At 38.2% G+C, this 11,436-nt stretch overlaps 1 protein-coding gene across 2 annotated transcripts in view; it reads right to left on the bottom strand.

Moving 5' to 3' along the window:
• Positions 1 to 4,566: 4,566 nt before the first annotated feature.
• Positions 4,567 to 11,436, bottom strand: part of LOC127624110 (mitogen-activated protein kinase kinase kinase 5-like) — an 89,959-nt gene continuing 83,089 nt past the window's right edge. The window contains exons 27-30 of one of the 2 annotated variants that reach the window (XM_052098776.1): positions 8,218 to 8,330; positions 7,031 to 7,149; positions 6,055 to 6,131; positions 4,567 to 5,335 (exon numbers count right to left, since the gene is read on the bottom strand). In XM_052098776.1, coding sequence (XP_051954736.1) covers positions 5,275 to 5,335; positions 6,055 to 6,131; positions 7,031 to 7,149; positions 8,218 to 8,330 — 370 coding nt within the window. In that variant the 3' untranslated portion in view covers positions 4,567 to 5,274. Of the gene's footprint in view, positions 5,336 to 6,054; positions 6,132 to 7,030; positions 7,150 to 8,217; positions 8,331 to 11,436 lie in introns of those variants that run through there. The other variant, XR_007968117.1, reaches the window with a different exon arrangement.

The following is an 11,436-nucleotide window of genomic DNA, read 5'->3' as shown; positions in this document are numbered from 1 at the left end:
GACATCCTCCCAGTAATGCATTACAATAATCTAGTCTTGAGGTCATGAACGCATGAATTAGTTTTTCGGCATCAGCAACAGAGAGCATGTGCCTTAATTTAGCAATATTTCTTAGGTGGAAGAATGCTGTTCTACAAACATTTGTAATTTGATTTTCAAAGGACAGATTGGTATCAAATATAACGCCTAATTCTTCGCTGTTGAAGACAATCTAGAGTCCAATTATATTGTAGTGGCTTTTTTTTTAGGAGTTTTTTGGTCCAATAATTAGAACCTCTATTTGTCAGAATTGAGTAGAAGGAAATTTCTGGCCATCCAATCTTTTATTTCATTGATACACTGCTAATTTTGAGAAATGTGAAATCTCATCAGGTTTTGAAGAAATATAAAGTTGTGTATCGTCGGCATAGCAGTGGAAACTTATCCCACGATTCCTGATAATATCTCCCAGGGGAAGCATATACAGTCAGGTCTATAAATATTGGGACATCGACACAATTCTAATCTTTTTGGCTCTATACACCACCACAATGGATTTGAAATGAACGAACAAGATGTGCTTTAAATGCAGACTTTCAGCTTTAATTTAATTAAATTTTTATTTACATCCAAATCAGGTGAACGGTGTAGGAATTACAACAGTTTGGATATGTGCCTTTTTAAGGGACCAAAAGTAATGGGACAATTGGCTGCTCAGCTGTTCCATGGCCAGGTGTGTGTTATTCCCTCATTATCCCATTTACAAGGAGCAGATAAAAGGTCCAGAGTTCATTTCAAGTGTGCTATTTGCATTTGGAATCTGTTGCTGTCAACTCTCAATATGAGATCCAAAGAGCTGTCACTATCAGTGAAGCAAGCCATCATTAGGCTGAAAAATCAAAACAAACCCATCAGAGAGATAGCAAAAACATTAGGTGTGGCCAAATCAACTGTTTGGAACATTCTTAAAAAGAAAGAACGCACCGGTGAGCTCAGCAACACCAAAAGACCCAGAAGACCACGGAAAACAACTGTGGTGGATGACCGAAGAATTCTTTCCCTGGTGAAGAAAACACCCTTCACAACAGTTGGCCAGATCAAGAACACTCTCCAGGAGGTAGGTGTATGTGTGTCAAAGTCAACAATCAAGAGAAGACTTCACCAGAGTGAATACAGAGGGTTCACCACAAGATGTAAACCATTGGTGAGCCTCAAAAACAGGAAGGCCAGATTAGAGTTTGCCAAACAACATCTAAAAAGCCTTCACAGTTCTGGAACAACATCCTATGGACAGATGAGACAAAGATCAACTTGTACCAGAGTGATGGGAAGAGAAGAGTATGGAGAAGCGAAAGGAACTTCTCATGATTCAAAGCATACCACCTCATCAGTGAAGCATGGTGGTGGTAGTGTCATGGCGTGGGCATGTATGGCTGCCAATGGAACTGGTTCTCTTGTATTTATTGATGATGTGACTGCTGACAAAAGCAGCAGGATGAATTCTGAAGTGTTTCGGGCAATATTATCTGCTCATATTCAGCCAAAAGCTTCAGAACTCATTGGACGGCGCTTCACAGTACAGATGGACAATGACCCGAAGCATACTACGAAAGCAACCAAAGAGTTTTTTAAGGGAAAGAAGTGGAATGTTATGCAATGGCCAAGTCAATCACCTGACCTGAATCCGATTGAGCATGCATTTCACTTGCTGAAGACAAAACTGAAGGAAAATGCCCCAAGAACAAGCAGGAACTGAAGACAGTTGCAGTAGAGGCCTGGCAGAGCATCACCAGGGATGAAACCCAGCGTCTGGTGATGTCTATGCGTTCCAGACTTCAGGCTGTAATTGACTGCAAAGGATTTGCAACCAAGTATTAAAAAGTGAAAGTTTGATTTATGATTGTTAATCTGTCCCATTACTTTTGGTCCCTTAAAAAGTGGGAGGCACATATACAAACTGTTGTAATTCCTACACCGTTCACCTGATTTGGATGTAAATACCCTCAAATTAAAGCTGAAAGTCTGCAGTTAAAGCACATCTTGTTCGTTTCATTTCAAAAGCAGAGACCCTAAAACTGATCCCTGTGGCACTCCATATTTTGCTTTTGTTTGGTTTGACAATTCCTCATTCACACAGACAAAGTGGTAGCGGTCTGCTAAATATGACCTAAACCATGCTAATGCAACTCCACAAACGCCAACATAATTCTCTAGCCTATTCAAGAGAATGTCGTGATCTATCATGTCGAATGCAGCACTAAGATCTAAAAGCACTAGAAGAGAAATGCAGCCACGATCAGATGATAAGAGCAAGTCATTTGTAACTCTGATAAGTGCAGTCTCTGTACTGTGATGAGGCCTAAATCCTGATTGAAATTCTTCATATATACTATTTCTCTGTAGAAATGAACATATTTGTGAGGACACTATCTTTTCTAGTATTTTTGACATAAACGGGAGATTTGAAATCGGTCTATAATTAGCCAGTTTTCCAGGATCACGTTGTGGCTTCTTCATAAGCGGTTTGATAACTGCCATTTTTAAGTTTCTTGGGACATGTCCTAAGCATAGCGAGGAGTTAATAATGTTAAGTTAAAACGAGTTTTCTCTCAGAGGGGGAGCGGGGGCTGGGTTTGCTCGGAGAGGTAAGAGGATTTATTTGGAGTTAGGATGAAAATAAGGTGCATTTCAAGTTCTGAGACCAGTCCAGACAGACAGCACACTGGATGTGCAGTCATTCACTAAATAGGGAGCAAGTGTACATCCTATAGATTTCTATAGAGTGAAGTGCATTCACTCCTAAAATTAGATCAAAAGTTTAATTTTAGGGTGCAGATGATGTTTGGATCACTCAACATGTTTGAAAGACATTTACAATGGTAATCAATACATAGATTCTTTTGTAATTAACATTTTTTATTGATACATATGTACATGGCAACGGAAAAGCAAACACATATACGATGAATCAAAATTTTACATTCAAACCCACGAATAAAATCCCACCCTGAACCCAATGAACACCCCTGTGGTCCCACACAATAACACACACACACACACACACACACACACACACACACACACACCCCCAAAAAAAGGGGGATTGATTATATATATATATATATATATATATATATATATACACACATAAAAATAATAAACATACATAATTAAACTAATTTTCATAATTTTGATGACGAACTTTGGCATTTCACAATAACCAGAGTAACATTTGATATTGATGTTGTTCTCTGAGCAAATTATGTGTTCACATGACATCTACACTGATCAGTCACAAAATTAAAACCACTGATAGGTAAATTGAATAACCTGTATTATCTTGTTTCAATGGCACCTGGGTGGGATGTATTAGGCAGCAAGTGATCAGTCAGTTTTTGAACTTCATGTGTTGGAAGCAGGAAAAATGGGCACGTGTAAGGATTGGAACGACTTTGACCAGGGCCAAATTGTGATGGCTAGACAACTGGGTCAGAGCATCTCTAAAACTGCAGGTCTTGTGGGGTGTTCCTGGTATGCAGTGGTTAGTACCTACCAAAAGTGGTCCAAGGAAGGACAACTGGTGAACCGGCGACAGGGTCATGGGCGCCCAAGGATCATTGATGCAAGTGGGGAGTGAATGCTAGCCGGTCTGGTCCGATCCCACAGAAGACCTTCTGTAGAACAAATTGCTGAAAAACGTAATGCTGGCATGATAGAAAGGTGTCAGAATGCACAGTGAATTACAGCTTGCTGCGTTTGGGCTGCGTAGGCGCAGTGTAGTCAGAGTGCCCATTCTGACCCCTGTCCACTGCCAAAAGCATCTACAATGGGCCCGTGAGTGTCAGAACTGGACCATGTAGCAATGGAAGTTGGTGGCCTGGTCTGATGAATCACGTTTTCTTTTGGATCATGTGGACGGCCGGGTGCGTGTGCGTCGTTTACCTGGGGAAGAGATGGGAGCAGGATGCACCATGGGAAGAAGGCAGTGTGATGCTCTGGGCAATGTTCTGCTGGGAAACCCTGGGTCCTTCATGGCAACGGTATCCCCTGATGGCAATGCCCTCTTTCAGCAGGATAATGCGCCCTGCCACACTGTAAAAATTGTTCAGGAATGGTTTGAGGAACATGAAAGTTCAAGGTGTTGCGCTGTCCTCCAAATTCCCCAGATCTCAATCCGATTGAACAGTAGTTCACATTAAAATTAATATTAACCGAGATGAAGAAATACTGTAAAAGTATTGTTGCTTATTTCTTCATGTTGACTAATGTTGTTCAGTAATGTTAACATATAAAATGTTATCATAATGTAATTGTTCATTGTTAGTTCATGTTATCTTCTGTCGTTAGGGCAAGTGTGTTTTAAATGTCAGAAATGTTAGCACATCATTTATAACACTTTTTGGAACTATTTATTTATTACCATATGTATCGGTCAAAACAGTTTGACATATTTCTGTTACCTTTTTTTCCCCAGTTTTGTTGTAATTGTTTTGCCGTTTATTTAACCACGACTTTAAGATTCATATCATCATGTTATTATTACTAGCTGGAATAACAAAGAATAAAAAAGTTTGTTGTTGTTTTGGTTTTGAAAATAATTTTATTAGCTCCAAAAATGTAAGGGCCTACATGGAACAACATCCCAATTATCACAAAATGAACATATTCAAATATGCAAAACTGATCATACAAACATTTATCATGACAATAAATCATCATTGAAATGCAATGACCAGAAAAGATCATTAGATACTTTATTAAGTGCTATGATTTATGATTGAACCAGACATTTGCATTAACATTCATCTTTACTAAAATTTCTAAAATGTAACCTTTGATAAATATGTTTGATAAATATGTATAAATATATGCCAAACTGTAATATTCTCTGTGAAGGCTTCTTGTAGATACAGAAACAAAAATATCATTGTCTTCAAATCTTAGAAATCTTTTCAGAGCTGTATACAGAATATATTAATAGCCACCATATCTATTTTGTTAGGGATTTGATTGATTATGGTGTGTTCATAGTCATTACTAAATGTTGTTTTTATAGTTTTGCTAAAAAGGTAAATAACTGAATAACTGTTTGTGGTTTCGGTCTTTTCCTTCAAAGGAATCTGGCTGTAAAAGGTTCTCAGGCAGGTCAAGACAAGTTTCTGTAAACTAACAAGAAGAAGAAAACGGCATTTTCACAAACAAATGTCAAGACACACGTCATCAGAATGTGAAGATTCCTGAAGAATAAATGTCCCCAGTGGATTGGGTCAGGACAGCAAAACACCGCTGTCGTCTTCAGCTTGGCTTCTTTCTGTGTGCTGTGATTGTGTTCCAGAGTTTACACAGAATTCCACCTCTGGAAACACAAAGAAACACAATCACACAATACTAATCGCTCTTTTCATTTTACAAAGTGAAGGTGAATTTGGGTGAACATTCAGAGAAATGTCCAGGTCATATTTCACCCCAAATTCAAAAGAAAAAACAAGGACTATTCACATGTTTTGCATTGTGACATAATGTCGTGACAGACGATCAAACATGTTTCCCTTCATTAAAGCGATGTGAGAATAAACCCATAGCATTCTCATAAACTATAGAAATAAATAAATCAAATAGTAATTCTTTTCTAATCATCCTGTCAGGACAAATTGATTTGTAATCAAAATCAGCATAAATGAAATTCAGTAGATCAAACACTAGGATGATGTGGCCTGTACGTAATTGTAAGTAATATCTAATATATGAGATTTCACATGACAGTAAAGCTACACTGAGATGTGTGCTGGCGGAATGTTCTTAAGTCTCAAGAAAACAATATCACAATGCTAAATAATCTTAATGATCCTAAAAATAGGCTCTTTTTATGTAAAGTATAATTTCTCACAGCTTTCTTTTGATTTGGGGGTGAAATATGATCTGGACGTGTTCTTGACAGATTTTGTGAGATTCACAATGTTAATGAGTCGCAGTAGAAAGGCAGGACTACTGATTGAAAAGAAAAAAAAAAAAAAAAAAAAAGCTAAAATATAGAATATAGAATTATAGAACAGGATTTCAGAATTGTCTACGTACCGAAATCTCAAAGTCTTCAAGTCGTCCCTTGTGACGTAATTGAGGATGTCATCAAGGGTGTAATCTTCAGATATAACCTATGATATGAAGAAAAAGTTGTTTTTATTATCCAATCATTTCATAATACATTGTAATCTTGTAAATAAGACCACACTATTACAGGGGTCATGTCAAACATTTTGTTTTATTATTTACAGTTATGATGTTACTTAAAAGAACAGTTCAACCAAAAATTCTCTCATCATTTCCTCCCCCTCATGTCATCTCAGATGTGTGTGACTTTCTTTTTTCTGCAGAACACAAATGATGATTTTTAGAAGAATATTTCAGATCTGTAGGTTCATACAATACAAGTGAATGGTGACCAGAACTTTGTCTACTGGAGTTTTATGGATTACTTTTATGCTGCCTTTATGTCATTTTTGGAGCTTCAAAGTTCTGGTCACCATTCACTTGAATTGTATGAACCTTCAGAGCTGAAATATTCTTCTAAAAATCTTCATTTGTGTTCTGCAGAAGAAAGAAAGTCATACACATCTGGGATGACATGAGGGTGAGGAAATGATGAGAGAATTTTCATTTTAGGCTGAACTATTCCTTTTGAGTGCTGAAAACAGTTAAAATGTAGTTTTTCAAACTAGAGTATGTTCCTGTTTCTGATCCTTAGAATTGCAAAGCCTATTTTGTGCTGCTGTTCATTTAAAGGTGCACTCTTCTTCTGGTGTTTAGGGCTAATAGTTTCAATCCAGCTTTCTCCCCTTTACCTCAATATGACTGGATGAGCCAAGTTTCTCAACACCCGATAGGCGCCAGTGATGATGTCATGTTATAATGTAATCATCGTTCAGCCATTTTTGCAATCAAGTTAAAAAAAGACCGATGAGGCACTCGTAGCACTTCAAGCTCTTTAATTGCAGAAGATTATTCCCCATAACATGACTTCTTTAAAAATATTCCCATAGCTGTTGTATGTTACCCTCTCTATTGAATCTGCATCAGCCCCGTGGCGTTTGAGCCATTCCAGAAGTTCCTGGTCTTCATGTCTCATGTTCATGTCTCCTGAACTCTTCAGGTAAACACAGCTAGCAGGAACATCTGCCAAAAACACAGGGATGACTTTATGGCATTTACAATCCTGATGTTGTTATTTAAGAATAAAAACTTAAATATATATCAGTGTGACAATTGAATCAAATGCAAACGGGAAAATACAAAAATTGAAAACGACAAAATTAGAATAAAGATGTCAATATTAAAACATTCCAGGAGAGGAAATGTCATCACTACAGTAATACAAAATATCAAAGCAACACTCAATGGTCCAGACAAAGCTGTTATTGAACTGTTTTATTTTTCAAGTTTCTAGGATATATACACACTTAATATATAAAAACACTTCATGTATACATTTGTTTCATACTCGGGAGAACTGGTCTAATGACACTCTTTACGAAACTTAATAGACAAAACAAATTGGCATTAAAATAACTGCAATATTCACCAAGTTGCTTACAGTGACAGTTCACCCAAAAATGATATTTCTCTCATTCTATAATTACCTTTATGCCGCCTCAAACTCATATGACTTTTTTCTTTTGTGGAACAAATTTTTTTTGGGGGGTCTATTCAATGCAAGTGAATGGTGACCAGAACTTTGAAGCTCCAAAAAGCACATAAAGGCAGCATAAAAGTAATCCATAAGACTCCAGTGGTTACATCCATGTCTTCTGAAGAGAAATGATAGGTGAGAACCAAATCAATATTTAAGTTCTTAAGTCTAAATCTCATCATATGCACTCTCCAAGGCACGATCATAATTTGAAGCTCGATTGCACGTCCTCATGTTGCCAGGTTTGCGGTATTCAAGCCCGTATTGCTTCAGAAGACATGGATTAAACCACTCGAGACGTATGGATTACCTTTTGGTAATTTATGCATTTGTGTGTTTTTTGGAGCTTTGGAAACTTTTGGACCCCATTGACATGCACTGTACAGACAACAACACATTATGTGTCCTTCAACATTTTTTGATTTGTGCTCTGGAGAAGAAAGAAAAACATGTGAGTTTGGGACAGCATGAGGGTGCATAAATGATGAGAGAATTTTCATTTTTGTGTGAACTATCCCTTTAATAGTGTGTATTAGTGCACATATCAGACTGACCGATGGGCACAGAGCGACTCTTCAAGAGTTTGATCTCCTGTTCTTTCTCCTCCAGGACTTGCTGTATGATGGATTGATACTCTCTCTCCTTTTCTATTAACTCCTCCAACAACCTACAGAACACACACAAACACACATGCAAGTCAATGGGTTTTTCAGAGCGGTTCGAGGTATACTGTGTACATGACATGACTGATTACTGTGTAACTTTTTCTGTTAAAATACTTTCTACTATCACAGCTTAATATGCAGTAAATTATAATTAAGACATTCATGGGTTCATTTTCTCAGAAACTGTAAATACTGTATCTCTGTGGTGCTATAAAAAGTTAGTTTTGAGCAATCTGTCAAGAGTTGTTAGAGTGGGAATATGACACATGGTCTTACTGAGTCCGGTCGGAAGTGTGTAATGTGGAAGGGTTCCGTGGTAGATACTGCCCCAATGGGGAGGAGTTACTACAAACATAGTGACCGGGGACAGAGTGGACTTTGCCCAAGGCAGATGTGGTTTACCAATGGGGAAACCCTTATAAAAGAAAATACATCACACCGGGTTATCAATGGGATAACTAACGCATGTGGAGCAATTAACCAAAACTCACAGGGCTAAGGAGGAAGAACATCCAGGGTCAACACTTTTGTGAACGTGACTGGGAGGAGCAAACGTCTTCGCCTCAAGGGAGGAAAAAGGTGCTATACGCAAGCGATAAATCCGGCCACCTGTCCCAAGACTTACCTATTTGAACCTGACAACACACGGGACTAAACCAACTCAACCCGAAGGCTATAGAACCTCACAAATGTGTTAGGTGTTGCCCAGCCCGTTGCTATACAAATGCCTGCTAGAGAGGTGCTGTTGGTCAGAGCCAAGGAGACTCTAAAAGGATTTCAGTGGGACTGAAGTGTTCTACTTGAACGTACACATACATATCAGCAATGCCTGCATGCGCTCGTTCGTGAGGCGCACCATCGTTGAGACTGAGTGTAACTCTATACCGAGAAAACAGATGCTCTGAACCGTTGGAGAGCTTGCTCTTTTCCCAGTTGACCCCTGTGCGCACACAACAGGTCCTGCGATTGAGCTAGAATCAGCCAGTTGTCGAGATAGTTGAGGATGCGAATGCCCACTTCCCTTAATGGGCCATAGGCTGCCTCTGTGACCTTCGTGAAGGGGCCAAAGGGGAGGACCTTGTACTGGTTCTTTTCTTAAGAAACGATTGGCCAGCTCCAAGTCAGCCTGCGAATGGGCTACAGCACATGAGGGCGGGAGTCCAGCCGAGTCTTCCACGTCAGACATGACGAGCCCGCTCTCCGATGCTGCAATCGATAGCTCGTCCTCCTCACAAGCCCCAAACGAGACCACGAACCCGCCCTGGTACGGGCCGGCTGGGGAATGGGAGGACTGTGGGGGGGGGGGGGGGGGGTTTCCCGGTGGAGAAGCTCCCATAGAAATCCCCAAATCCGGAGGACCAAGCCGGGGAGCTGCTGGGGTGGCTTTCCCTCTGAGGAAGCAAAGCCACGACTGCAAAGTAGCCATGGTCATGGTCTCTCACAATGAGGGCACGAACCATCCACGAATGCCGTCTTCACGTGGGTAGCACCCAAGCACGTGAGACAGTGAATGTGGCCATCAGGAGCGGAAAGATAGCGACCACAACCAGGAAAAACACACAAACAAAAAGGCATCTTGAAAAAGACACTTTCGTAGGTGCCACTTTTTTTGTAGGAACTATTCTTTTTTTAGAGAAAATATGCAACTTAACAAACTACTTACAATTATTTAAACATGTATCAAATATATTAGAGATAATTCTGTTGAATATGTGCCATTACACAACATGAGAATAGCTGTGCTCATGAAATAATAACATATATTGAATACACTGAAATATGAGCTACTTTTTGAAGTGACTCTCCACTTTTAGTATATTATGTTACGTGTAACACATTTTTAAGGACATGGTGTATTCACAACACAAGTTATGCATTCTGACTAGCGCATCAGTTTGATCAAGCACTTGTTCATTAGCTTCATTGTCTGTGCGGATGTAAGATATAATTTGACGTTTATGTTGTGGATATAGTGATTAATGTCATATATATGTATATACACACTGTAAATATATGATGTGTTTCGAGTGAGATAATTAACCTGTTAGTGAAGTTCATTGTTCAGGTGTTCAGCGGGAAATACATAATATACTGTGACTGGATTATTTACAGCGGTTTCATTATTTTAAGTAAATAATAATAATCAACCGTGTTAGTGTATTGTTAATATATAGCAATATTTCTGTCAACAGTATGTTTGAATTTAAACCATTTGATTATTGTAATGTGTCTTTTTCATCTCGTCTTTGTTATCATTGACAAAATGTAAGAAATCTGTCAATGAATATTTCTGTCAGTAATTTTGTTGCCAAAATGAACACTGCATACAAGTATCATAAAAGTAGTCAATCCGACTCATGCATTATATTCTAAGTCTTCTGAAGTCATCCGATAGCTTTGTGTGAGGAACAGACTGAAATTAAAGTTGTCATTCTCTGAGAATTTTACTTGATAAAGTTGCAAAAGTGCGAATGAGACCTGAGAGCTAAGTGGACAGAAAAATGATCAGTGAATAAAGACTTAAACTTTGGTCTGTTCCTCACACAAAGCTCAAGAGTGACTTCAGAAAACTGGAATATAACATACTTTCATGATGCTCTTTTTGTCATTGTTGGAGGTTAACAGTCTCTTTCCCTACATTCATTCATTATATGAAAAAAACATAATAATACTTTAAAATAAGGTTGATTTTGTTAACATTAACAATGAACAACACTTAGTCAGCACTTATAATCTTGGTTAATGTAACTTCAATATTTCTTAATTAAAGGTTGTATACCATAAATTAGTTAATGCACTATGAAATAACAATTAACAATTGCATTTTCATAAATTAACATTAACCGAGAATATTAATCATTAAATGAATATTCCAGGTTCAACACAAGTTAATCTCAATCAGCAGCATTTGTGTTATAATGTTGATCACCACAAAACATTAATTCAACTCGTTCCTCCTTTTCTTTAATAAAGCACAAATGTTTGTTCCAGTGAGACACTTCCAATGGAAGTCAATGGGGTTTAATCTGTACACATTAAAATACTGTTTCAAAAGTACAGACACAAGACATGAACAATATGTGTGTTAACATGATTTTACTGTCATTA

Source organism: Xyrauchen texanus, chromosome 30 (assembly GCF_025860055.1).
Source record: "Xyrauchen texanus isolate HMW12.3.18 chromosome 30, RBS_HiC_50CHRs, whole genome shotgun sequence".
Classification (NCBI taxonomy): Eukaryota; Metazoa; Chordata; class Actinopteri; order Cypriniformes; family Catostomidae; genus Xyrauchen; species Xyrauchen texanus.
The sequence above is the reverse complement of the archived record's forward strand: the minus strand, read 5'-3'. Positions and strand labels throughout refer to the sequence as shown.